General features: G+C 44.8%; 2 protein-coding genes across 2 annotated transcripts in view; one reads left to right on the forward strand and one right to left on the reverse strand.

The window, feature by feature from the left end:
* SYCP2L (synaptonemal complex protein 2 like) overlaps nt 1–7050 on the forward strand; it is a gene marked incomplete at its 5' end in the record, with an annotated part of 31713 nt that extends 24663 nt beyond the window's left edge. Inside the window, 9 exons of the mRNA XM_082236139.1 lie at nt 985–1058; nt 2048–2117; nt 2727–2861; nt 3435–3559; nt 3696–3790; nt 4511–4610; nt 4688–4758; nt 6014–6083; nt 6813–7050. Coding sequence (XP_082092265.1) covers nt 985–1058; nt 2048–2117; nt 2727–2861; nt 3435–3559; nt 3696–3790; nt 4511–4610; nt 4688–4758; nt 6014–6083; nt 6813–6872 — 800 coding nt within the window. The 3' untranslated portion in view covers nt 6873–7050. The remainder of the gene's footprint in view (nt 1–984; nt 1059–2047; nt 2118–2726; nt 2862–3434; nt 3560–3695; nt 3791–4510; nt 4611–4687; nt 4759–6013; nt 6084–6812) is intronic.
* Nucleotides 7051–8327: 1277 nt separating this feature from the next.
* ELOVL2 (ELOVL fatty acid elongase 2) overlaps nt 8328–27883 on the reverse strand; it is a 59147-nt gene continuing 39591 nt past the window's right edge. Inside the window, exons 4-8 of the mRNA XM_082234648.1 lie at nt 25931–26008; nt 21829–22000; nt 16156–16280; nt 14637–14771; nt 8328–11538 (exon numbers count right to left, since the gene is read on the reverse strand). Coding sequence (XP_082090774.1) covers nt 11413–11538; nt 14637–14771; nt 16156–16280; nt 21829–22000; nt 25931–26008 — 636 coding nt within the window. The 3' untranslated portion in view covers nt 8328–11412. The remainder of the gene's footprint in view (nt 11539–14636; nt 14772–16155; nt 16281–21828; nt 22001–25930; nt 26009–27883) is intronic.

Raw genomic sequence — 27883 nt, forward strand, 5'->3', positions numbered from 1 at the left:
CACCACCAACAACAACAACAACAACATTTGTATGCCACCCATTTGACTGGGCTGCCCCACTCTGGGCGGCTCCCAACAGAATTCTAAAAACATGATAAAATACCAAACATGAAAAACTTCCCTAAACAGGGCTGCCTTCAGATGTCTTCTAAAAGTCAGTTGTTTATTTCCTTGATATCTGATGGGAGGGCATTCCACAAGGCGGGCACCACTACTGAGAAGGCCCTCTGCCTGGTTCCCTGTAACTTTGCTTCTCACAAGGCCATTTAGGGCTTTAAAGGTCAGCACCTGAATTGTGCTCGGAAACATACTGGGAGCCAATGTAGATCCTTTAAGACCGGTGTTATAGGGTCCCAGTGGCCACTTCCAGTCACCAGTCTAGCAGCCACATCCTGGATTAGTTGTAGTTTCTGAGTCACCTTCAAAGGTGGAATACTTTCTCCATACATAAAAATCCCTGCAGATAGTAAATAGCATGTCAAGGAGAAGAGTTGTAGTCTAGCCTTCTTGGCATATCAGTTTCCTATTATTGTATTGTTTTATTCAGTTGTGGGGGAAACAACATTCCATCCTACAAGTCCCCCCTTGCTCGATTGGACCCTGACTCAATCTCTAGTTTGTGGATTTGAGCCCCGCATTGAGCAAAAAGATTCCTGCATTGCAGAGGGGGTGGGACTAGATAAGCCTCGTGATCCCTTCTAAAACTACGATTCTGTGATTCTTCTCCCCACCTCAGTAGTGCAAAGTTCTACGTGGTTAAAGGTTTGTCACCTCATCCGCAGTTTGGGAGGCTGTGGTCTCAGCAAAATGTGACAGAATGGGGGGGGGGAGATTTGGGTAGTGGCTTGTCTGTCCAGATATACAGACTTCTAGGTAATGGAGCAGCACTTCTCATTGATGCTTTTATGCTGTTGTGTTTTGGTGAGATTCTGTGGACTTCAAGGACCTGCAGATGTGTCTCACAGATTAATTGCTTCTTTTTAGATGACTTGGAAATGGCAGACGACACTTTGCCGAGTCACCTTTTGCCCAATAGCTCAGAAGCTGGAGCGAGCAAGGTACAGTTCCCGAATGTGTGGGTGACGTATTTGTGCTATTTCACCTGTTCGCACATGAAATATAATAAAGCTGTGTGTGGAAACAGAAACGCTGCACTTGTTATTTGCAAACAGACAAACAGGGAGCCGCAGAAACCAGAAAGAATGCAAAAACGAAGAAACTTGATCTCAGAAGTGCTCGCCAGACAGATTTATTGCGGCTCAGCATGTTTCGAAACCCAGCTTTCTTCTTTGGGAACAATCTTAAACTTCATTCAATTCTGTAGGGTAGCTGGAACAACATGAATGGCTGCTGCTGTCTTCCTGGCATCATGGTAGCACTATTTGCCAGATAAGCAATATGCAGACAAGCTGCAGAATTTGAAGAAAGATTTCAGATTGCTCCTGAAGAATGCACTCATGTCCCCAAATGGGCTGAATGAAAATGAGTTTCTCTCTGCTTTGCACTATCTCTGACTTTGTAATTCCCAGTAGTAATACAGTCGTACCTTGGTTTTCAAACAGCTTAGTTCTCAAATGTTTTGGCTCCCAAATGTCGCAAACCCAGAAGTGAGTGTTCTGGTTTGCAAACTATTTTTGGAAGATGAACGTCCGACGGAGCTTCTGCGGCTTCCTATTGGATGCAGGAGCTTTGGAAGTCAAATGTTTGACGTGCAAGGTACGACTGTATGGGGATATCATATGCCTTTTTTTCACCGTATTTTTTGCTCTATAAGACACACTTTTTCCCTCCTAAAAAGTATGGGGAAATGTGTGTGCGTCTTATGGAGCGAATGCAGGCTGTGCAGCTATCACTGAAGCCAGAACAGCAAGAGGGATTGCTGTGCAGCAATCCTTCTTGCTGTTCTGGCTTCTGGGATTCAGAATATTTTTTTTCTTGTTTTCCTCCTAAAAAAACTAGGTGCGTCTTATGGTCGGGTGCGTCTTATAGAGCGAAAAATATGGTACATACTGCAGTTGCCGTATTGTCTTGCTTTTGCTCTTCTTAGAAACATGAAGCTGCTTCTAGTACTCTGCCCATGGAAGACAAAGTCTCCAAATCCAAGCGGAAGTTTTCAGGTAGAGGAAGGGTCTCCAACCCCGCCCCCGGCATTTACAGTATCCTAAGCCCAGGGATATGAACAGCCGCCATTATTGCAAGGCAAATAATAATAATAATAATTTATTATTTATACCCTGCCCATCTGGCTGGGTTTCCCCAGCCACTCTGGGCAGCTCCCAACAGAACACTAAAAACAGAACAAAACTACAAACATTAAAAACTTCCCTAAAAAGGGCTGCCTTCAGATGTCTTCTAAAAGTTGGATAGTTGTTTATTTCCTTAACATCTGGTGGGAGGGTGTTCCACAGGGCGGGCACCACTACCAAGAACCACTCTGCCTGGTTCCCTGTAACCTCACTTCTCACAGTGAGGGAACCGCCAGAAGGCCCTCTGGGCTGGACCTCAGTGTCCGGGCTGAACGATGGGGGTGCAGACGCTTCCTGGTGGTGAAAGTTTGGAATCTCATCATGGTATGGACCTAAGTTTGCTTTAACAGAGAATTTTCACTGAAGTTCCTTGAGACTTAATTCAAGGAGAATGCATGTTAGCATTTGTCTGTCAGCAAGCAAAGCCTTATAAGAACCTCCGGCAACAAAGAAATGGGTTTGGGATTCTGTCTTTGCTAGATTTGTCAGCTGGTGCCAGTGGAAAGTGCTCAAAGCTCACCAGGAGGCAGCCCAGGGATGAGTGCTCCCCTACCATTCCTTTTGTGCCAAGAAAACTCTTCAACTCCCCAGAGATGGAAGAGGAGACTCGGGAAGGTGACTAGTTTTAAACAGAAACCAGCAAGCCTTTGCTGCAGCTGTACTGAATTGAATTCCTTTCACATTTCCTAATTCCCCTACTTCCTGTGTTTTGTTGACAGTGAAGAGCTACCTGTGTTTTCCAGAACATTCCACTGCAGAGGTTTCTCCTTTGTTTTCATAGTAACTCTGGCTTCTAGCAGCCATTGATGCGGATGCTTTTTTAATGTACTCTGTGATTGGCTTTTATTATCAGTTGCTCTCTGGAAAGGTGGCCAAGCTAGATTTGATGTGCTGTGTGGTTTTTCTGTGTGTGTGTGTGTGTGTGTGTGTGTGTGTGTGTGTGAGAGAGAGAGAGAGAGAGAGAGAGAGAGAGAGAGAGAGAGTGTTATTTAACTAAATTTATATCTTGCCCTTCCTCCTAAAGAAGCCCAGGACAGCAAAACACATTGAATTGCTTCCAGAGTATTCCTTTAAAAAATGCTGCAGTTTAGTAGTGATTTCCCCAAGATACTGAGCATACACAAAGTTCTTATGTTGTGTGTGTGTGTGTGTGTGTGTGTGTGTGTGTGTGTGGTGTCTTTCTTGCAGGCCATAATTTAGAAGAGTTAGAGGAAGATGTATTTTTCTCCAAAATACTTGAGGAAGGAGCTGGTGATTCGGAGGTCATTGCTGCGTTTGAAAGCTTCACACACGTATTGAAGAAAACGTTTTGGGTAACCAATAATTTGCAACATCATGCTTATTTTAAGTGCACCGCGAGTTGCTTACAGACTGGCATGAATATTTCAGCATGTATCTTCACCTGCTCCAAGTATTTCCCCCATTCTAATTTGCTGGCATTGTGACTAGTCTAGGTACAAGAGGATGGCGATTTATACCCAAAATGTTCTGAGGACATCTGAACGGCATATTTTGGCATTATTGAATCAGATTCATCAGGGCCGGTACGTGGCATCCATCAAATAACTGTGTGGCATCTCTTCTGCACTATGGTAATTGCTGTCAAAAGCCTCAAGTCTTATCATGCATGTGACTTGTTCTTAGTACAATTGCAGGAGGTTTGCAAGAAGAGACTGCTGTACAGTGTTGTTCACTTGAAGTGAAGATGATTATTCTTTTTTGTACAGAGGTTTTCCTAGAGCTAATGAAGCCGGCTTGGGAGCATTGTTATCTAAGCTGCTTCCTCCCTTATCTCAGTCAATGAAAACTGTTTTCCAGCTTGTGTCTTGCATTTTATTAGGCTTGCTTTACTAATCCAGCCCAAGAGGTGTCTATCAGGGAGTCACAATGTCGAAGGACCTAGCTGCAAGCCAGCTGCCTGATGTAGTAGCAGTGGCATAGCGTGGGGGGTGCAGGGGGGGCCGGCCGCACCGGGTGCAACATCTGGGGGTTAGGGTTAGGGGGCGCAAATCCACGGGTTAGGGGGCGCAAATTCACGGGTTAGGGGGCGCAAATCCACGGGTTTGGGGGGGCGCAAATTACTTGCCTTGCCCCGGGTGCTGACAACCCACGCTACGCCACTGTGTAGTAGATGGTTCTCCTTATACTGTTTTCCATGTTGTGTTTGCATCTTTCCCCCCAGCTCTGTCAATTCGCATTAGTGAGATGAGTGTCAAGTGCTGCTTTCCTGAAACGGTAAAATGACTTATGTTTGTCCGCAACAGGCTGAATGAACTGGAGCACTTCCACAAGACAGTTACGCAGGAACTTGCCAATCTCGAGAAGAGAACTCGGTTTCTTTCTAACCTTGAGAAGGATACTTTGGTGTGTGTATTTATTTTCCATTTTATTTGTTGTCTGTGGATTGATTTAACGACTCACCTTGAGAATGTTTGTTTCAGGAATTTTGGACTAAGCAATCCAACAAACTCAACAGCAAAATGAGCAATTTTTGTATTCGTCAAATGCAGAGGTATTTATCATCTTGTTGTCTGTCCAAAGTACACCGCTCAAAAAATTGTGCACTCTTTTCCTCCGTCTGTTGGGCTTGCTATCTTCTGGGTACTTTAGCACATGGACCTCCACATCACTGACGGTGTCTCCAAATGGCACAGCTGGAAGAAGCAAGCCCAGTTGACTGGGTGTTCCTTCTACTGTACTTTTCTTTTCACACAGCCACCCTGGAGTGAGTGGGTGGGTGGGTGTATATCTGCTCATGCTTTTCCAGATTATTTTATTTGAACAAAGATGTGCTTCTGCTGTCAGGGACATTGGATTCCCCCCGGCAATTCTCAAAGCCACAATAAATTGTAAGTGTGGAGAAGCTGAATGCCCCTCCTCCAACAAGTCTGCAGCCCAACTCCTGTGTAAAATGTAAATGTCAATTTCCTTATCCGTCACCACAATTTCAAAAGGCATTTATGAAAAATAATATAATGGCATTAAAAAAACAACAACACAGTCCATGCAGAACCAGTAATCCACAGAACATTCACCGAATCTTGGCTTCCTGGCTCCTGTTTTTATTTTGTAAAAATTTTAAAAAGACGAATAATAATGGTGATGCTAAGGGCCAAGTTGTGTCCTACATGAAATGCTTCTTTAGTTTTGCTTGTGCATGTGGTTTGGGGTGTCATTTTCTTTCTTTTTAAAAATAACAGCCATGGTGCACCCCCCCCCCCCGGTTTGGATTGAGGCTTGTGTAGGGGCTAGTTCTGTAGTTCCGTCCCCATCTCTGTTTCTTTCATGGTTAGGACTTTGTGGCAGGAGGAGGAGGTTAAACCTTCCCTGATCTCCAAAATCCATGTGGCCACTGTATTCTTAGTTGAGGATCTCATCCTTGCATTCATGGATAAACTGTTGGGAAAGGAGACTCCACCAGAGAAGAAAGTTTAGGGTCAATCAGGCTGAAATGTTTGGGCCACTTAATGTAGTGGGTGCAGTGTTCAACAGCCCGTCACTGTCTTAGATGTCAGGATTGCCCATCCCAGGCTACAGCTGTTGTCATACAAAGAGCTGCCTTAATTCTATTGGCAACCAAAGTCATCAGGCAGCATCCATGAGCTGTGGAAGAGCTGTGTTTCCCTCTCTCTCTCTCTCTCTCTCTCTCTCTCTCTCTCCTGCTCGCTTCGGCCTTCACCCTGGGTTTTGACTGCAGCTTGGGGGAGCATGAGCAGTAACTTTAGCTGCACCAAATTCAACTATACCCATTTTGGTTTCTTTCATAGGATACAGTCCATGGATTCAGAGCTAGAGGGAGCAGCAAAGAACCTGGAGGATGCAGCCCCAAATGGAAAGGTAAGGGCTGTCGCTGGGCAGATTGCCACACATTGCATACTGAACAGCAGGTGTGAGTCTTAGCAACTACAAGGAGAAGCAAAGGCTCTTATTGAGCAGGCAAGATGGCAGTTCTTTATCTAACTATTTAACACCTTCATTTATAGTCAGTACATCTCTGAGCCAAACCATGCCTTGGGACAAATCCACAGGCTTCCTGAGAGGAGGGGGCGGCTGCTTTGGTATAAACTGTGGCTTGCTTTAGCATGCCATCTGAAGCTTGGCTTCAGACCGATCGCAGCCTGTAGCCAAGGTTTAATCCTGGTGTAGTTAATAGGTTGGATGTAAGTTTGAGACTACTACTATTTCCTTATCCCTTTCCATAAAGGGTTTGCTGCGGTCATTTTTTGTAGAACGAGGCTTCCCGCAGTCATAATGGCTTTTGTCTGTTCCTGTGATTTGTTGGTCCCAAATGTATGAAAATACTTAGGGTGGTAATCAGTGGCAGTGGGACTCAGAGTAGACCTATTGAAGTTAACAAGCCATAGGTGCTCTGATGGTGTTTCCTGCTTGGCAGGGGGTTGGACTCGATGGCCCTTGTGGTCTCTTCCAACTCTATGATTCTATGATTCTATGATTCTAGGTTCATTTATTGCAGTTGGTCTCCTCTGAGTAGTACTTGGTGAATATAGGTAAGGACTGTGCTGTAAAGCACTAATAGATTCTGCATGCTTTTTTTCTCCCCCACAGTTTGAGGAAGCAGAAGATCATGAGGAGAGAAGCAAGACTTCTGTCATTGCCTCCGACTGATTAAAATTAATTTAAGCTGACCCAAAGAGCTCTGATCAGATGCTGACATGTCTGAATCATTTCTTAAAATATGCTGGACAAATGCCTTCAGTCCGTAACTATAAGCAATTGTCTGTTAACATGTACTTGATGCTTAAATAAGTTTTACTCATTCTCTTTCCCACAAGGGGGTAGTGTTGAGGGGTTTCTGGTGCCAGCAATTTGTGAAATGCATAGCATAGCTGATATTTCAGTTGATATCATTCCTTCCCATCCTTATCTGTCATTTATATTTTATATGCAGCCAATTGTGTTAGAAATGTCGTAAACACAAATTAAAGATAACCTTCTCCTAACAAGAAGCAATTGTTTGAGTGTCCCCTGCCCCCCAATTTCTTATTGGATGAAAACTCTTTTTATTATTTTATTATGATTTACCACTTGCTTGACTTGTCTAAGGGAGTAACAGATTAAAAAATGTATTTGAAGAGTGTGGTCTGTTGGACACAAGTGATTCCATCTAGCAGTGTTTGGTGTGGCCCAAATCGCAGCTCAGTTTTGTCTGCCTCAAGTGCCCATGAAAGGGATTCGTGTAGCACAGAAGGTAGGGCAGCACAGTTCTTAAAAGCCGTAACTGCCAGGTTTTAATATACTGGCAACATAGGTAGAAAACAATTAAGGGGCCCCAGTGGCGTAGCGTGGGGGGTGCAGGGGGGGCCGGGCGCACCGGGCGCAACATCTGGGGGTTAGGGTTAGGGGGCACAAATTACTTGCCTTGCCTTGCCCCGGGTGCTGACAACCCACGCTACGCCACTGAGGGGGCCTCATGACTTCACATTTAATCAGCACCTCAAAAGGAAATGGGTAAGAGTTGTCTTGCACTTCTACCTGACAGAGTGCAGTTTCCAAATTGCTTTATTTTATTTTATTTATTAGATTTATATACAGCCCTTCATTGCAAGATCTCAGGACGGTTCACAAGATAAAAATACAAGGTAAAAGCACAAATAGTTAAAACAGAAACAATCAAAATAATAACCACAAGCACATTTAAAAGGCTGTAGAATATTAATCAACCAAAGGCGTGGTTGAAGAGGAATGTTTTCGCCTGGCACTTAAAGATATTTAATGAAGGTACCGGACGAACCTCCTCCACTAACAGGGAGCCACTGCAGAAAAGGCCCATTCTCGTATTGCCACACTCCAGACCTCTTGGGGGAGGGGACACTTGAAGGAGGGCCTCAGATGATGAACACAAGAGTTTGGGTCAGTTTATATGGGGAGAGGCAGGATATAATGGGAATATAATAGGGCATATAATGGGTGATAGAATGTGGCTCCTCCCCCCCCCCAACCTAGTGCTGGAAAAAATAATTAACACCCTTCCCCCACCCCCATTATGCCAAATCTTGGGTATTTTCATATTCCAAGCTATTGCACCGTCACATAGGAAGAACAGAAGACCGCAAAACGCACTGACTGTAAAACGTGTTTTATTTTCAACAGCAAACACTGATACAGGAAAATAATTTCAGAAGTTGTTATCCTGATGGTTGTTCAGAATAGCAGCATGTTACTAGTTTTTGCGTATTCAGACATGTACCTGATTACGATTTTATCAAGTGGTTTTAAATCTACAGTGTATTTTTCAGCCCTTTGAAAGATTGAGTAAGGCAATGTTCCTCCCCGTCCCTGCCCCCCCCAACACATCCTTAAAAAATGAAACGAAAACCCTTTAAACCCAGGGGTGAGGTGTGCAGTGGCTAACACTCGCAACAGCCTCCAGTGCCTGCCAGCCTGACCAAGATGGATGGGAGTTGGGGCTTCAGCAACACCAGCAATGGTCAGCCACCCCTGCTGTGAATGTTCGCTGCACAGAACACTCTCATACCTGAACTAACAAATACCAGGAGATCTGAGAGCTCCTTGGAATGGCTTGTCATTTTTGGATGAATTCCACATCCCCGATGCAAAGGTTTTCAGGCTGTGTTTGGATTAAAAGTGTGTCTGTCTCAGGTTAAAATTCAAACACCTGTTTGTTCCAAGAGTTGTTTTCAGCAGTCATCAAGTGTTGGAAGTCAAGTGGAACCATGTCTCCCGGAGATGAAGGAATCAGGCACCCATCACGGCTTCAGCAGGTTACATATCTGTAGGTTGCTCCTCACACAGATGGGGATTGCTTCAGGCATTATGGAATGCTGGTGAGAATTTCTATGCCAGAACTCTAAATTCAAGTGGATTTTATTTGAGTAAAATAGAGGCAAGGAATTAGTCACTTCAAGGATCTTTCTGGCAACACTCAAGTGGTCATTTGGTTTCATGTAGTGCTGTGTGTACTACCCTCTAGAGGGGAAATTTGTCATTGCTTCCTGGCTTCCACTTGAATTCCTAAAGGTTGATGGTTTCTAAGAATCAAATGCTTAGGGTGCTTTGATGAATCTTATTTTCTTACACCCAATGTGATACTGTTTTTACCCATCAGTGGCAACAGTTCACCTTCATAAAGGCATGGTGCATATATTTGCTGCGCCCGCCCCCCCCCCCCCGGTCTTCTAGCAAAGCTTTTTTTCTCCCCTACTGATTTAAGTGAGAATCATTTGCAAGTAAACATGCTCAGGGTCATAGTCCTTGTGCTAATGCTGAGCTTTTAGGATTCTGTTGTGTTCTGCACCTGGACTCCAGACACAACTATTTTTTCCTTTTCCCAACACTTCTGCCTCCAGGTTTTAATGTGTGCCGATTACATTTGGAGCCATCAGTCGTACAAAGTTAGGGTGCCAAATTGTGTAAGGTGGCCAGTCTTGCTTGCACCAACCGGGAGAGGGGTGGCCAACATGGGAATGAAATAATGGATGTGTGGAATGGTAAGTGTTTTTCTTACGCCAACTGCAGGCAGCAAGGCTGAGCTGTCTTAGCTGCAGTGCTGCTTCCTCCTGCTGATGTTTTGTCATAGTACAGAATCAAGCAGCTGCTTGGTAGGCTGAATTTCTTAGGTTCATACTGGGAATAAAAGGTGCATTAAACCAAGCTCTGTCACTACCAATGTCCATCAGTAGCAAATGTTAAGTGTCCCACAATATAAAACTGTTTGAAAGGGGACTATATGCTTTGATGACACTTATGTGTGGCAGAATCTAGCTTCTTACCACTGTAACGGTAGGCCATAGCATCCGAGTGGCGAACAGGCTTAATCCGCTGGTAACAGACCACACCTAAAACAGGTATGGTGGCTGCTAGAATAGAGAGAGAAGCACTTAAATGTCGGAGACGGTAGCTCAAGCATGTGGGCTTTGTGGACCCACAGCAAGAAATTAAGAAGGTGCAAAGCTCATGAAGTAGGGGTTCAGCTTTCAGAACAGGGGCTGCTGGTGGTGCAAGTGATCCGACTGGTCATATTTTAATGCTAAAACTCTGAGGCTGCAATCCCTCACGCAGGACACTAAGTCCCATTGAAATGGGTAGGATTTTTTTCTCAGCAAACCAGTATAGGGTTGCCTTAAAAGACTTATCAGCTGTGCACTTTTGTGCTGCAGTAATGATGCCTGCCTGTAAACAAGCCCCTCTTCCTGGTTTCCACCTTATTGCTTCATAGGAAGCATATTATGGTGCATCTAGTGAACTTGTATTCTGCAGTCACACAGATTTAAAACCGGGGGGGGGAGGGTTGGATATAAACCATACCTTTCTTGGTTAGCCAAGGAAGCATTATGAAGGGGGGAAAGACAATAGCAAGGTTGCAGCCGGCTCTGTCAGGTGACCGATCGCTGCTTATCATAACGGGTTATGCCCCAACACATTTTCTGCAAGGTGATCTGCAGCTGGTATTCCTGTTGCAGCACATTTTTAAAGGGTGGCAGCAGGTACACCAGCATTTGGATGGTTTCAGGGTGGACAATGCAGTTCAGGTGTTCTTAGTTGGCACGTGAAGTTGGAGGAAATTCTGGAGCACCTTACACTGCCTATTGCTAGAACTTGGAATAGGAGTAATCCTTCTACCTCTCTTTATCCCCATGAAGATAATAACAAAGTTTTTTAGTATACAAGTCACTTTTTCCCCTGGAATCCAAGGGGGAAACAAATTTAGTGTCACCATGCAACCATACTAAAACACACACTTCTTCCTAAGACAGAGATTATATACTCTGTATGTCTGCACAACTAATACCTGTGAACCTGCCGCTGGTTTCAATAGGTAGGATTTTGTTCAAAGCACCACCACCCCAAACCTTCATCATCCCAAGGAACAACTCTTGTCAGGCATTCTGCCCATGATTAAAATTTACAAAATGTGGCTTTGTTTTGGCTGGGTGAAAGAGACAGCATGTCCTCACCATTTCGATGGAGGTATTTATCAAAACACTTGAAACTACGTTGTTAAAAACAAGTCATCAATCGTGAGTTAAACAAGGGAGTAAAAATTGCTAAACGTTAACGAAACAGAGTCGAATCTTGTACTAAAGCTGTGCACAACTGCCTGGTCAACTCGTGTTTCGGGGGGGGGCTTAGCAAAAAAAAGAAAGAGGAAGGATTTTGTACACTACAGTATAATAAAATATATTTCTTATTGTGCTTTTTTGTTCAGAGCACCATTAGCTGCCATTATGTAGTCTTTATGGAACCCGTTCTTGACTTCTGTTACTAGAGAGGCCTCTTTTGTATTGGTTCTTGAAGGTCTTTTCCGATATGTCTGGAAGGAAAAACAGAAGTAATCAAAATTAGGGCCATCCTCTTCTAAGTAGATTTGAATGTTTTTAGCCATAGCCAAAGTTCTTTTTCCTGCAGTTAAAAAGCATACAACAGCATGACTTTTGTTTTAACAGTTTCCACTATTGATAGTGCCTCCTTATCCAGTATTTTTTTCCAAAGGCTAATGTACTAATATTTCCCCTCACAAAATAAACATACACATGGCTGTATCCAACTAAGGTTCACATCAGGTAGACCTGTTGAAATTAATGGACCTAAGCCATTAATGGGTCTACCCTGAACAGGACTAACAACTGTTGCAACCCCAATTGAATACTAGCCTTCATCAAGCTGGTGTTGTGGCAACTGCTGTAACATACTGGTGCTGGCTGTAGAATACCATACTCAACAGAATGGAGAAAATGCATTCATTATCCACAGAGAAATCTCTTCCAGAAGCCCAGAAAACGGAATGGCAGTTCAGAAGAACAGAAATGTGCTCCTGAACTTACACAGAGAAATTCATTGCAGATGCATTTGTTTGAAATACATGGCATCATGTTGGAGAAATTCTGTTTTTATATGTGTTTGCTTTTGCCACTACTAAACAACTCTCTCTTAACAAAACCTCTTCCTTATAAGTTACCTAAACAAACTCAATAGACATCCTTTATAGAGGGCTAAAAAGAAATGGATCAGCAAAACCACTAGAGGTCAGCAAGTCAGCAGCAGTTACCCGACTGCCCGCCACTGACTTCATCGTCAGCCCTGCTGTGGCTTACCAGGAGAAAAAGGTGGAGGGGTGGTGGTGCAGTGCAAACCCATCAGAGGCCACATTGCATTGGCTCAGCCAGTGTGTGTGCACCAGCCTCACTCCCCTCAGCAAGCTATAGAAATGCTGCTGACCACCCAGCCAACTGCTACAGAGAAGAACACCTACAACAATCTTAGATGTAGATCTATTGCATCTAGAAATGATTTTATCTACACCTGACTGCAGGAAGAACTGCTGAGCTGCGCTATGCAATAAATTTAGAGCCATTTTGTAGTGTATCCCCACCCCAGGCTGTTGCTCCAGTTTCTTTTCCCATTTAAGCATTGCTGTGCAAGATTTCATAGGAAAGTCCTTTCATTTGATCCTTTCCCACACTGAGATCCAGCCCTGAGGGCCTTCTGGCGGTTCCCTCATTGCGAGAAGTGAGGTTACAGGGAACCAGACAGAGGGGCCTTCTCAGTAGTGGTGCCCGCCCTGTAGAACGCCCTTCAGATGTGAAGGAAAGAAGTAGCTATCTTATCTTTAAAAGACATCTGAAGGCAGCCCTGTTTAGGGAAGTTTTTAATATTTAATGCTGTATTGTTTTTAACACTTGATTGGAAGCCACCCAGAGTGGCTGGGGAAACTCAGCCAGATGGGCGGGGTATAAATAATAAATTATTCAACTTTTGTAATAATAATAATAATAATAATAATAATAATAATAGAGTATGTCACAGTAGTTGCATTCTGTCATTGGTGTACTATTTCTCTGTGACACAACAGCATAAAACTCCAACCCTGTATGTAAAGGATAAAAGGGGTTAGCCATGCTGCTGTTCTTTTTTAAAAAAAAAAAATAGGCACATAGATATGTAATTGGGAGACCTCTGTATAATGTTCATGAAATTACTGTAGGCAGGGGAGGGATGTGCTTTGCCACCTTTTTTTTTTTTTTTGGAAAGTGCAGGGTAAGCACTCGAGTGCTAGATTTGCTGAAATGTGAACAGCGCTGCTCTTACAAGCAGGACTGAATGTGCTACCATCTCAAATAATTTAGATAATAAAACAAGTAAAGATAATAAGAAGAAGAACGCTGTAACTCTTAGCAGAAGAACAGCCTTGAGAAAGAAAAAAGTAAGTGGAGCGAGTGAAACAAGTTAATAGCAAAGCAAATTTATTGCACAGAAAAGTGATGTGGAAAAGGTGCTTGTGCTCTCTTCTCAAGAATCTGTCGCTGGAACTAAAGTTGCCCTTGATTCTGTCCCATTCTGCACCCGGAGAAGGGATAAGAGCCACTGTAGTGTAGTGGCTAGAGCAGGCATTGCCAAACTTGGCCCTCCAGATGTTTTGGGATGACAACTCCCATCATCCCTAGCTAACAGGACCAGCGGTCAGGAATGATGGGAATTGTAGTCCCAAAACATCTGGAGGGCTGAGTTTGGGGATGGCTAGGCTAGAGTGCTGGACCAGGATGTGGGAGACCAGGGTTCAAATCCCCACTGAGCCCATGATGCTCACTTGGTGTCCTTTGAGTGGGGAGAGGGGAGAGAGAAGAGTCACTATCCCCTAGCACAACCTGGGGTGGGGGTGGGGAATTGGAAGGAGAACCCATGTTACCTTCAGCTCTTGGAGGGAAGGTGGGATGTAAATCTAATAATAAAGCTAATACTGGATTAAATATTTCAGCCCTGCTTCACCAAGAAAGGTCTGCCCACAGAAACAGCTTCTACATATGCAGCAGATGAGCCTGCACTGCGAAGCCCAGCTGGGCCTGGGTGAAGCGGCCAGATTATTTTCTTTTGATGTGGATGACAAATGCACATTCCTAACTCGGCCTGCCCATCATTTTCCATTAGGACTCCACTGTAGCCATTGAAGCATAATTTTTGCCTGTATTTGCTGAAGCTTTGTAGTATAGAGTTTGCTGGATTCTGCTGAATTGGTGGACACACTAGTGGACACCTATCTTTTCATTATAAGTGAAGGTTTGGTTTGATTTTGCTGTCACGTTTCCTTTCCCCCACGTTTCTCGGGAACTGAACACCGGCAAGGAGCCTTGCAACAAAGGCTCTTAACATTGCAGAATTGGACACGCCAATAAGAAACATTATATCACACTGCAGTGGATGTTGCATAATTGCTGATGGCATGACTGTGCTTCCTTCACCTCAGTGCCCCCTTCAAGTTCAACTCAATGAGCAATTTGAGGAAGATACTTAAAGTTTGTTTTAAAAACAAGCATGGGGCATAAACCAAGCTTGACACCATTAAAGCTAGGAATGCCAAGTTTCAAGACACTCTTCATTAAGCATATGCAGCGACCCATTCCCTGTTCAACTTACCTGAACATAGAAGTTAACAAACAGAATGACCAGTGTGGCCATGTATGAAGACTGGAAGATGAGGCAACCAAATGGAAATCCACATGGCTTCACAACTGCACTGAGCGTGTGTGTAATGGTGAGCAAAAACTGGATCTGTTGAAAAAAGAAACATCAATGCCCATCATTTTCAGGATTAGCCCTTCCCCAGGTGAAATTCATACCCCTTTCTCGTGGCTGATGGTTGTGTTGTCAGTCTACAAGTTCCGCTCTACCATCGCTCACCTACATTTAATACCCAAGTTGTTAATGAATGTTTAAAAAATGGCAGTTTCCCTTTGGAATGGCTGTTTTGCTGGAGAGAAAAGCCAGGGTGACTCCACATCAATTCTGTTCAGAAAGTTACAGGTCGCACCTTGACACCATGGCAGCAGTGTTGACTACTCATACCTGTTGACGCTTGTGGCAACACCAACAAAAATAAGGCCATTAATGTTTTAGGGGTTCTTACATATTCTGTTCACCTGGCCTTAATATCTTGAATAGTTTGCCACAAGGATCCTGCTTAGTGCAGGAGAGCTGTGATGTCTGATGGCACCAGCTTGGAAACTCTTCGGGTGATGAAGTGTCACTTAATGCATGAGTTTTCTACAAGTCAAGACAGGAGCATGGAGCAGCCATGCTCCAAACTGCAACGGTGTCAATGTGACGGGCATAACACTATCCCTCAAGAGCCCATACATCGTCTCAGCACAGAGCAGTTCTGGCTATTACAGTGTTGTATAAGGGGCAGGATGCACAAGTGCAAAGGCCAGTTATATCTGGAATGTGAGTTGCATCTGTGCCACACAGGTTGTCCTTCGAATTTGAACCTAGGCAAGGCTCACACTAAAACATGGGGCAGTGTCAATGAGTAGAGGGATCAACTACAATTACACTGGGGCTACTTCTATTCCTGCCAGCACTTGGTGTTGCTCCAGTATAGCATATTCCCCCACCCCACCCACAAAACACCCAGTTCTTACAAGATCCTTGTGGCTTTTCAAATTGATTTACATCCATCACACTTCTCCCAAATACTGGCCTTGAGCAACTCATTGCCTGGCTGTATGTTCCTTGCTTCCTTCTTCCAAGACATAAGGTCTCTTCATGGTTCTCCTGGTGGAGCAGCTAGACTGAGATGGCCCCAAGCCTGATTCTATGTAGAATTAGGCATACACATCTTAGAAGATTTGTGTTGCAGACAAACCCACTACATCACGCTGATTCCCACATGCAGCGTGAATGTGTAATGCATGATGCAGTTGTGCACATACATGTTTGGAAGCTGGGATAGGGCTGTGGGTCCTTGCCATTGTGCAAGTGTCCCTGGACAGTGGAAAAAGAAGGAACATAATCTGCCTTGAAGAACTAAAAGCTTCCCCACCCTCAACTTTGTCTTCCATTGCAAACTGGATCATTGCTAGCTTGACCTTGCTACACAGGATTTATATTTTTCAGAACTATGGTCAGTACAAATGACAAAATGTTGTAAGCGTACCAGTTGTGCCTGAGTGAGGTATTTCTTCCACCACAGATACTTGCGCATGGATGGAATGACGGACAGTCCATAGTAGGAGTACATGAGGACGTGGATAAAACTGTTCAAGGTGGGTCCAAAGAAACCTGTGATTGAATTGAACACATTGTTAAGACCTTGCTTCTGAGAATCAATACTATGGTTCACTGGCAATGTAAGGAACTGGCAGGGTTTCCTTTGGCAGCCGAGCTCAGAGCCTCTGCTACCATGGCATGGGAGTGTTATGATGGTTCTTTGAGTTTATGCTGTTTTCCTTCTTGTAGCCTATATGGGTTTCTTTCTAACCTTGTTCAAGTGGTGTTGGTTCTGGTGGTGAGCTGGCTCACAACTGCTGCTGGGGTGGCTAAAGCTGCTTTAAGGGGCAGGTAATCCAGGCAGCTGGTTTGGGGCGCTTGACTGGGGAGGCGACAGTGAAGCCATATCTCTATGGCATCAGGTGTAGGATGAGCCTAACCCTACACCTGAAGCCATAGAGATGTGGCACCACCAAAAGGGGATTTGCAAGCACCACTAAGTGGGTGGTGCCTGCAAAGTTCTGTGAATAGTTCTCTGCAAACACTGGTGATTAATCGGGCTTCACAGGCTGTGTATTTGCTAGCATGGTTCAATTCCAAACTGCAGGCAAAAACATGCAATCTGATGTCATTCGGGCAGCAGTTGAAGAAGGAGCAAAAAGGAGACACAATCTCAAGATGGAAGGGGAGGGAACAGCTGCAGTCGCCTGCGATTCCTGCGCAATGTTTGCCATCTTGCCAAAGGTTGCAGGCAGCTTTACCTGCAGCAATTGCATGTTGATTGCCCTTTTAAAAGACAAAGTCCAGCAACTGGAGGAACGTGTAGCTACGCTCCAAATAATTAGAGAGCTGGAGCTCTTCTTGGAAGCAACAGAGCACACCGTCCCCACCAAGGAGGAGACAGGGGACTCCCCTGAGAAGGAGGCTAGTTCACCAACTCAGGAGCCAGATATATGGAGAAACGTGACTCAAAGAAGTAGGAGGCCCAGGGTTCACTCTGATTGTTTAGAAATACACAATCGCTTTGAGGTCCTTTCCCCTAGCATGGAAGACGAAGAGCAGACTCCATTTGAGGATCTCTCCCTCATTACAGTCGATCAGGTATATGAAGACGAGCAGCAAAGTCAGTCCTCAGGGAATGTGCAGGCGACCTTGGAACGGACAGCTCACGGAAGAACCCCGACCAAACCCAAGAGGAGGCGTGTAGTGGTGATAGGGGATTCCCTACTGAGGGGAACAGAAGCAGTGATCTGTGGGCCTGACAAGATGTCTCGGGAAGTGTGCTGTCTCCCTGGGGCTAAGATCCAAGATGTAACTGAACGACTGCAAGGAATCATAAAACCCACTGACAAGTACCCCTTCCTCTTGGTTCATGTGGGAACCAATGACACTGCAAGCAATAGCCTCCAGAAGATCAAAAGAGACTACGAGGCTCTCGGCAGGAAATTGAAGCAACTAAATGCACAAATTGTCATCTCATCTGTCCTCCCAGTTGAACGACGTGGCCCAGGGAGAGAGGGGAAAATAGTGGAAGTGAACAGCTGGCTTCGCAAATGGTGTAAACAGGAACGGTTTGGATTCTTAGATCACGGACTGCAGTTTCTTGAAGATGGACTTCTGGCAAGTGATGGGCTGCACCTCACAACGGTTGGGAGAAATGTTTTTGCCAAAAATCTCAGAAACCTCATCAGGAGGGCTTTAAACTGACTAATGTGGGGGAGGGAGACAGTGCTCCTGAAGGTAGGAGTCTATCAATTATTGAAGATGATCATCCAAATGTCATAGACCAAATGGAGCAAACAGCATGTGGACCTAGTGGTGGGAGGAAAAAATCCTTAAATAAGAGACACGGGGGAATGATTAATGGACTTCAATGTCTGTACACTAATGCGCAAAGCATGGGAAATAAACAAGATGAGCTTGAGCTCTTGGTACAGCAAACTAAATATGACATAATAGGCATCACTGAAACCTGGTGGGATAAGTCCCACGATTGGAATGTAATAATGGGGGGATACAATCTATTTCAGAGAAACAGACCAGACAAGAAAGGAGGAGGAGTGGCGTTATATGTCAGGGATGTGTATACCTGTGAAGAGATCCAAGATTTAGATCGTCAAAGCCAAAGTGAGAGCATTTGGGTCAAAATTAAGGGAGAGAAGAATAACAGAGACCTCATTGTGGGAGTTTACTATAGATCCCCAAGCCAAACGGAGGACATAGATGATGCCTTCCTGGAACAGATGGCCAAGCATGCAAAAGGAAGGGAGATAGTAGTAATGGGGGACTTCAATTACCCGGACATTTGTTGGACGTCAAACTCAGCCAAGAGCATAAGGTCAAACAGATTCCTCACTGGCCTTGCAGACAACTTCATTGTCCAGAAAGTGGGAGAAGCAACAAGAGGAACAGCCATTTTAGATCTGGTCCTAACCAATGTTGATGACCTGGTTAGTGGGGTAGATGTGGAAGGATCATTAGGCGCGAGTGATCATGCTCTTCTGAAGTTTACTATACAGCGGAAAGAAGCAGCCAAGCATACTAGGGCTCAATTTCTTGACTTTAAGAAAGCCGACTTCATAAAACTTAGGGAAGTGCTGGGTGAGATCCCATGGACAGCAATACTAAAAGGAAAGGGAGTTCATGATGGCTGGGAGTTTGTTAAGAGGGAGATAGTAAAAGCACAACGTCAGGCAATACCAATGAGACGGAAACATGGAAGGTGCCTAAAGAAGCCAGGGTGGCTATCTAAAGAACTTTTAACTGAATTAGGATTAAAAAAGGATGTGTACAAAAAATGGAAAAGGGGGGAAACCACCAAAGAGGAATTCAAACAAATAGCCAGCACGTGTAGACACAAAGTCAGAAAAGCTAAAGCACAGAATGAACTCAGGCTTGCTAGAGAGGTTAAAAGCAACAAAAAAGGCTTTTATGGGTATGTTCGTAGCAAAAGGAAGAACAAAGAAACAGTGGGGTCACTCAGAGGAGAAGATGGTGAAATGCAAACAGGGGACACAGAAAGGGCTGAACTCCTCAATGCCTTCTTTGCCTCAGTCTTCTCCAATAAAGAAAACAATGCCCGACCTGAAGAATTTGGAGCAAATGATTCAGCAAAGGAAACACAGCCCAGAATAACTAAGGAGATAGTACAAGAATATTTGGCTAGTTTAGATGTATTCAAGTCTCCAGGGCCAGATGAACTGCATCCAAGAGTATTAAAAGAACTGGCAGATGTGATCTCAGAACCACTGGCAGTCATCTTTGAGAATTCCTGGAGAACAGGCGAAGTCCCGGCAGACTGGAGGAGGGCAAATGTTGTCCCTATTTTCAAAAAGGGGAAAAGAGAGGACCCAAATAATTACCGCCCAGTCAGTCTGACATCAATAGCAGGGAAGATTCTGGAGCAGATCATTAAGCAAACAGTCTGTGAGCACCTAGAAAGGAATGCTGTGATCACCAATAGTCAGCATGGATTTCTGAAAAATAAGTCATGTCAGACTAACCTGATCTCGTTTTTTGACAGAATTACAAGCCTGGTAGATGAAGGGAACGCAGTGGATGTAGCCTACCTTGATTTCAGCAAGGCATTTGACAAGGTGCCTCATGATATTCTTGTAAAGAAGCTGGTAAAATGCGGTCTTGACTATGCTACCACTCAGTGGATTTGTAACTGGCTGACTGACCGAACCCAAAGGGTGCTCATCAATGGTTCCTCTTCATCCTGGAGAAGAGTGACTAGTGGGGTGCCACAGGGTTCTGTCTTGGGCCCGGTCTTATTCAACATCTTTATCAACGACTTGGATGATGGACTCAAGGGCATCCTGATCAAATTTGCAGATGACACCAAACTGGGAGGGGTGGCTAACACCCCAGAGGACAGGATCACACTTCAAAATGACCTTGACAGATTAGAGAACTGGGCAAAAACAAACAAGATGAATTTTAACAGGGAGAAATGTAAAGTATTGCACTTGGGCAAAAAAAATGAGAGGCACAAATACAAGATGGGTGACACCTGGCTTGAGAGCAGTACATGTGAAAAGGATCTAGGAGTCTTGGTTGACCACAAACTTGACATGAGCCAACAGTGTGACGCGGCAGCTAAAAAAGCCAATGCAATTCTGGGCTGCATCAATAGGAGTATAGCATCTAGATCAAGGGAAGTAATAGTGCCACTGTATTCTGCTCTGGTCAGACCACACCTGGAGTACTGTGTCCAGTTCTGGGCACCACAATTCAAGAAGGACACTGACAAACTGGAACGTGTCCAAAGGAGGGCAACCAAAATGGTCAAAGGCCTGGAAACAATGCCTTATGAGGAACGGCTAAGGGAGCTGGGCATGTTTAGCCTGGAGAAGAGGAGGTTAAGGGGTGATATGATAGCCATGTTCAAATATATAAAAGGATGTCACATAGAGGAGGGAGAAAGGTTGTTTTCTGCTGCTCCAGAGAAGCGGACACGGAGCAATGGATCCAAACTATAAGAAAGAAGATTCCACCTAAACATTAGGAAGAACTTCCTGACAGTAAGGGCTGTTCGACAGTGGAATTTGCTGCCAAGGAGTGTGGTGGAGTCTCCTACTTTGGAGGTCTTTAAGCAGAGGCTTGACAACCATATGTCAGGAGTGCTCTGATGGTGTTTCCTGCTTGGCAGGGGGTTGGACTCGATGGCCCTTGTGGTCTCTTCCAACTCTATGATTCTATGATTCTATGATTCTATTCTATGAAATGATTGACAGATAGACTGCCCCACCTGTCAGACTCGATGGGGAAGATAGCACCTTGCTCTAGCCTTTGAAAAGTTTCTCACCCCAATATAATTATATGCAAGGAGAATAAAAGGGGGGGATGGAAACCAGGGGGGCAGGGGGAAGTAAATTAATGAAAATTTGTATTAGATATGAATATAAGATATGTATATATATTTATATGTATATATAAAAAGAAAAATGGTATTTTCAAAAATGAAAAAAAAAATTTAAAGAAAAGTTTCTCACCCTTGCTCTATCCTTTTAAAACTGCAACCGGTTCCTGTGTTAATTGGCTAATTAGCTCAGAGTCATTTCCTTTACTTCACCTCACTACAAGGGGGAAATTGATCTATGAGTCCCCTCCAACCTTTGCTCTGCCGGAGGACTACAGAAAATTCTTGCATCCTCAGTATTTCTCTTTGCACAAAAGAGACTCAAAAAGGAAGAAGCAGGGGCTTCTGCACAATGCTCACAAACCAAGATCGGGATGGTATGCGTGTGAGTTTTGAACTAGTGATCTCAAGGAATGTGCTGCAGTATTCCAGCTGTTCTGCGCACTTTAATCCATCACACCATCTGCAGGATACAGGAGGTGTCTGAGGTTGATTCTACAATATACTAAATGCAGCAGAACATTTCAACAGAGCAAAATGGCAACTGAGTTGCTGTTGCTGCTGTGTGTTTACTTCAGGCGGAGAGTGAGGCTAAAAGCTTACTCAACACTCCGTTCATGTTTACTAAATGAGATTCACCTCCACTTTCCCCCAAATGGCAGGACTGCATAGATCTGCTGTTAGATCTATCATATATGAAGGTACTCTAGGTGTGTTGCTTGGTTACATTTTAAGTCCGCGTCTCCGAATACTAACTTTGTCCGCAAGGTATCCAGTTCATGACGCACCACCAGATGTTAAACATAGTGGCATGATGATAAACGTGAAGGAAAGTAATCTGACTGTTTTTCTTCCGCAGAACAAAGAACATCGTGTCAGCAAATTCAATGACTTTGGAGAAGTAATACCACCACAACACCTTGGCCACCTGCAGGAACAAGACAGATGAATTAATACCTCTCTTCTTGGAGGAACATGTTCTGCTATCCTTGAATAATCCTTTAGTCAGACAAAACTCAGATTTAAGATAATTTCCTATGGCTTAAAACAGGGGGGATGAACCTGCCCTTCTCAAACTGTTGTTGGGTTTCCACTTCCACCATCCCTGGCCATTGGCTGAGAGGAGTTGTAGTCCATCGACATCTGGATTGCCTCAGATTTACCATCTGTGGCTTAAAGTAATCCAAAATTGGGTGGTGCTGCCTGGTCCTATGCAGATGCAAGTCCCCCCTCCCCCCCGTATTCCATGGGGCTTACTCTTTACAGGCACAGGTCTGCACTTAAAAGCTCTGTGTCCTAGCTGTGCCTTTTGCCTTGGCGTTTTCTCCATGAAAACTCACATTTTTGTGCTCAATCACAGCAAACATCAATTCAGGTTTTCTTTGGGTTGCTGTTTGCGCCAAGTGAGCTTCAAGGAGCGGGTTTTAAAGAGCAAACAAAAGGGTTCCCAGACACAGAGCTTTTAAGCATGGACCATGTCTGGAAAGAGCAGTGTGCACAAGCCCAGAGAATGCAACAGATTCAGACTTCGTTCCTAGAGGTAGTCTTAAACACAAGCCATTGGAAGTAATCCTCGTAGATTCCAGTGGGATTTAATTCTGAGCAACTACAATTCCTGTCTTAGAAAAGGAACCTACTTAGTATGCAATGCTGAGTCCCCGAGCAGCTGTTGTTTATTAATGCCCTCTCTCCTTTGCATTTTCTCAGGAAGGCTTCCAAATTACTCCTCAGAATCACAATCTAGCAGCAGAACTATGCAATTCATGGTGGGCTTTGCAACAGGGTATCAGGCTCTAATAATGGATAATGAATTGAGCAGAAAAAGTAAATTGTGCGAGACATTTACATATGGCCCTGCATGCCATTGAGTGGGGAGAAATTCTTACACACGGTGGGAGTAAATACAATGTTCTCAGCTGACAAAGAACATGCTTGCTATAATCAGAGGCTCCCTTATGTTGGGGCAAATCGTTTGTGCAATATTTATTTACTTACTCTCTCTCTCTGTTCTGCCAGACTAAGTTTCTGTGCTACAAGAGTGTCGTGTACCATATTTTGACAGGGGACTATCTCCTTGAATCCCAGCTTGGGAGAAAGGAGAGTTATAAGTACATTAAATCTCTACTATGGCATTTAATTGATTTTATATTCCGCCTTTCCTCTGAGGAGCTCAAGGTTCTCCCCTTCCCCATTTTATCCTCTCAACAGTCTCATGAGGGAGCTAAGGCCATAGGTCCCAACTCTATGGGGCTGAAGATACCAGAGCCCCCCTGAAATATGTGGGGATGGGGCTGACCCCCCGCCAATATTGAGGGTCTTGGCTGCTGCAGGCCTTGTCAGGCCTCCCTGCAGTGGAAGAGGATCCAGCTGGGCCTCCCTGCAGTGATGTTGGGCCTCTCTATGGTCAGCCCCAAGGCCTCCTCCCGACACTTGTGATGTCACACGCATGTGCTGCACTTGTGACATCACACGCACATGACAAAGCCCCCCAACGTCAAGCATAACTTGGCACGTATGGTTAAGGCTAAGAGTCATTGACTAGCCCAAGGTTACCCATGGCTGAGTGGGAATTTGAGCGGGAGATAATAGGGACCGTCCTTTGCATTAACTCATTTGAATGCTGGGGGGGGCAGGTACAACAACCCTGCATGTATTTGCACAATAAGCATCCATCTAGAAGCACCATCACTTCTTGCAGGTACCAAATTCCAGAGTTTAGCTGTGCCCTGAGTGCATAATTCAGTTAAGCCAACTGCTTGGGGGCCAAGTACTGATATGTTAAGAGCACAGACAGGCAAGCAAACATCAGAGAGGGTTGTTCGTTTGTTTTTTGTTTGTGCCAAACACTGCCTTTCATCTGGGTCACCTTAACTTCAACTGAGCTAGTTGCTCAACTTTTTTTTGGGGGGGGGGAACAGCACAGGTCACAGGCACTTCCTCAAAACACAGTGGGCAGAAGATCAGCACAGATAGCTCCTCGGTGCTTGCGCCACCCAGACCTACAGCCTACAGCCGCAGCCCCACCATAATACAGTCATAGCACTGCCACCAGCAACACCAGGGGAAGGTATAGCGATACCACCAGCCTCATCATCACCCAGCTGCACTCCTGCACTCTGCCCTCAATGAAGCTGAATTGGGGGAGGGGGGAAGCAGCAGGGAGGGTGATCATTTGCCGCCGGAAACAAGCACTTCACCTAACGGTAGGGCCAGCCCCGACGCCACTTGTTGCTAGAAAATCCATACTGAACCAGACTAGTGGGTTCCTCTAGCTCAGGGTTTCCCAAATTTGGGTCTCCAGTTGTTTCTGGACTACAATTCCCATCACCCCTGACCACTGGTTTTTGCTAGCTAGGGACAATGGGAGTTGTAGTCCAAAAACAGCTGGTGAGCCAAGTTTGGGGAGCCCTGCTCTAGCTCAATGTTAGTTACACTAACTGGCGGTGGCTCTCGGGGGTCTCAGGCTGAAGTCTCCAGGCATTGCCTGAAGATGCTGGGGACTGGAGCAGGGTTCTTCTGCATGCATTGCAGATGTGCTACCCACTGACCTATGGCTCTGTTCCTGTCTATGCAACAGTCTATGCCTAGCTCCCCCCGCCTCATTTCCCCTCCAACTAGTCTTCATAAAAATGCTTTCCCACCCTAACAACTGTACTCCCTTTCATCTTATAAATTAATTGCATACCCCTCTCCTACAACTTTCTTTGCGTCAAGACTCACACGGGCTCAACCCAGGAGCGTTGTCTTCAGTGCCAATTCTTGAGTCTGGAAATAGGCAGGATTGGAGGTTAAAACCTTGGAGGTTTTAAGCAGAGGTTGGACAACCATCTCTCACGTGTGATCTAGCTGAGATTCCTGCATTGCTAAAGGGGGGTGGACTAGATGACTCTTGGGGGTCCCTTCCAACTCTGCAATTCTATGCATGTGAATAGTGCCTTTGAATCTGGAGGAGCAGAAACAGCAAGCCAAGAGTAAAAGCATCTAATGTGAATTCAGCACCAAGGCTTTTGGGACGAAAGTTCAGAGGGAAGTGAAATCAGCAATTGCAGTTAGAAGAATACCTTTCGTGCCAGTTCTTTTTCTTGTCTCACTTAGAACTCTAAGATTAAAGATATAAAGAGTATACAGAGAGAGATATACACAGACCCACATACACATACAAGTTTGATAGGCAGTTTCTTTATGGCTACTCTCCGATTCCTGCTTTCTCTACCAGGCATGTAAATAGTGCAAAAAGGGAAAGAGAAGAAAAACATAGCTTCTTTTCTAGAATTGGGTCCTGGCTGAATCCAGACAGCTGCTGAAGAAGGTGCAGCACGAGAAGAGATACATGGAGAGGTAGGAAGCATTTTCTTAATTTTGAAGGGGGGTGGAATAGCCTCTCTTAGCTGCAGAAGGTTGTAAGCTTTTTCCTTTTGAAAAACTATTTTTAGGAAATGCTTGCTTGAATTTTCCCATTAAAAAGCACCAGCGTAAGCTGTACACCAAAGAGATGGTCATGTGAAAAAACAGCCTCAAACAAACAAACCCACCCCAATGGACAAAATTTAAAAGGCAGAGTTAAAGATTAGCCATAGAATGAGAAATGCATCTTTAAAAAAATTCTACCAAGGTATAGAAATGTGGCAATGGTGCAGTCCTCTATATACCTATCCAGAAGGAAGCCCAATTGAGTTCAGTGGGACTTGCCCCTAAGCTAAGTGTATATACATGAATACAGCCTAAGAAAGAACTGTGAGACATTAAGGTGAGGCTAGCCTAGTCTTTGCCAGCCTAGTGTCTTCAAGATATTTTGGAATATGACTCCTGCCAGCCTCACAGCCACCTTTCAGTTCTTGGGTTGCTTTTTATTTCTTACCCGGATGTCGGCTTCTCCTGCACTGGTCAGGTTTTGACATTGTAAGTTATAACCTCCTTCCCAAGTGGCAAGAATTAGCTGGAGAAGAAGAAAACAGATTCTGTTACTCCGAATAGAATTTCCCATTATTAATAATTATTAATCACTGCAAGCATGTGGGGTTTTGAAGGGTAAATAGCTTTCAGCTTTACGCATGGTAACAAATTTAAATCCCTGTTCTCATAAATAAAGATGTGCAAAATTATAAGTATGGGAGGGGAATTTAAAATCATGAAAGAACAACAACAAAAATCACCAGGAACAAAATTGCAGGTATCTTCAAAAAATTCAAACATAGTCTCACTACTAACACCCTAAATAAATATCTACTTTGTGTCTGATCCAGACTAAGTCAGTCTTAGATCCCAAGGAAATCAATGAGATGACTTCTTCATTACTGAAGTCCCATTGGTTAATTAAAGGTAACTAAGTCTGAATTTTCAGGTTGGGGGGGTAATCACCACTATGAGCTCTGCTCAGATCTAATCCAACCTTCGACCTACAAGCAATGTTTCAAACTATTCGTATTAAGTATTTTACCCATCACTCAAAATAATGGTGTTGATCTAGAGATTCCTGCATGTAACAGTAGACTGAATGTGTCTACCTGCATTCAGGAATCATCCCAGTCTCCAGGGGCAGCCTTTGGTACTATGGTGCCCTGAGCTAGGCCAAAATTTGGTGCCCCCTCCAGGCCTTCTGCTGTTTGGACTTTGGGAAGGAGGTGTGAGGGCTCGGGCAGGGTCCTAGAGCCCTCCCTGCTCCTTCCCAAAGCTAGAAAAAAGCTAAGTAGGTTTTGGGGAGGAGGAAGAACTATAGGACCCTGTCACAGCTTTCATGTCAGGGCCCAATGTGGGGAATAATAATAAAAAAATTTATTTATATCCCGCCCTCCCCACCCGAAGCCGGGCTCAGGGTGGCTAACAACAACAAAACAGTACAAAAGTACAAAAGTACAGCACAAACAGCACTCTAAAATCATTCATTATAAAATTAATTAATTCAAGCCACTGGCAACCATTGGGCCAGAGCTCCGCGAAGATTGCCGAGGGAGGGAGTCAGGCTGTGCCCTGGCCAAAAGCCTGGTGGAACAGCTCTGTCTTGCAGGCCTTGCGGAAAGATGTCAAGTCCCGCAGGGCCCTGGTCTCTTGTGACAGTGTTCCACCAGATCGGAGCCACGGCCAAAAAAGCCCTGGCTCTAGTTGAGGCCAGCCTAACTTCTCTGTGGCCTGGGACCCTCAAGATGTTTTTATTTGAAGACCGTAAGTTTCTCTGTGGGGCATACCAGGAGAGGCGGTCCCATAGGTACGAGGGTCCTAGGCCGTATAGGGCTTTAAAGGTTAAAACCAGCACCTTAAACCTGATCCTGTACTTCACCGGGAGCCAGTGCAGCTGGTAAAGCACCGGGTGAATGTGATCTCGCAGCGAAGACCCCGTAAGGAGTCTCGCTGCAGCATTCTGCACCCGCTGGAGTTTCTGGGTCAGTCTCAAGGGCAGCCCCACGTAGAGCGAGTTACAATAATCCAGTCTGGAGGTGACCGTCGCGTGGATCACAGTGGCTAGGTCAGGGCGAGAGAGGTAAGGAGCCAACTGCTTAGCTTGGCGGAGATGGAAAAATGCCGCCTTTGTTGTAGCTGCAATCTGTGCCTCCATGGAAAGGGAGGTGTCGAAGATTACACCCAAACTCTTAACGGATGGTGCTGGCACTAATTGCGCCCCCGCAAGAGATGGGAGTTGCCCCCCAATCCCATATCGTCCCGTCCCAGCCACAGGACCTCTGTCTTCGAAGGATTTAGCTTCAACCGGCTCCCACGTAACCATCCAGCCACAGCTTCCAAACATCTGGTCAGTGTGTCTGGGGCCGAGTCAGGATGGCCATCCATCAACAGATAGAGTTGGGTGTCATCAGCATAC

The sequence above is a fragment of the Podarcis vaucheri genome (assembly GCF_965113315.1).
Source record: "Podarcis vaucheri genome assembly, chromosome: 8".
Classification (NCBI taxonomy): Eukaryota; Metazoa; Chordata; class Lepidosauria; order Squamata; family Lacertidae; genus Podarcis; species Podarcis vaucheri.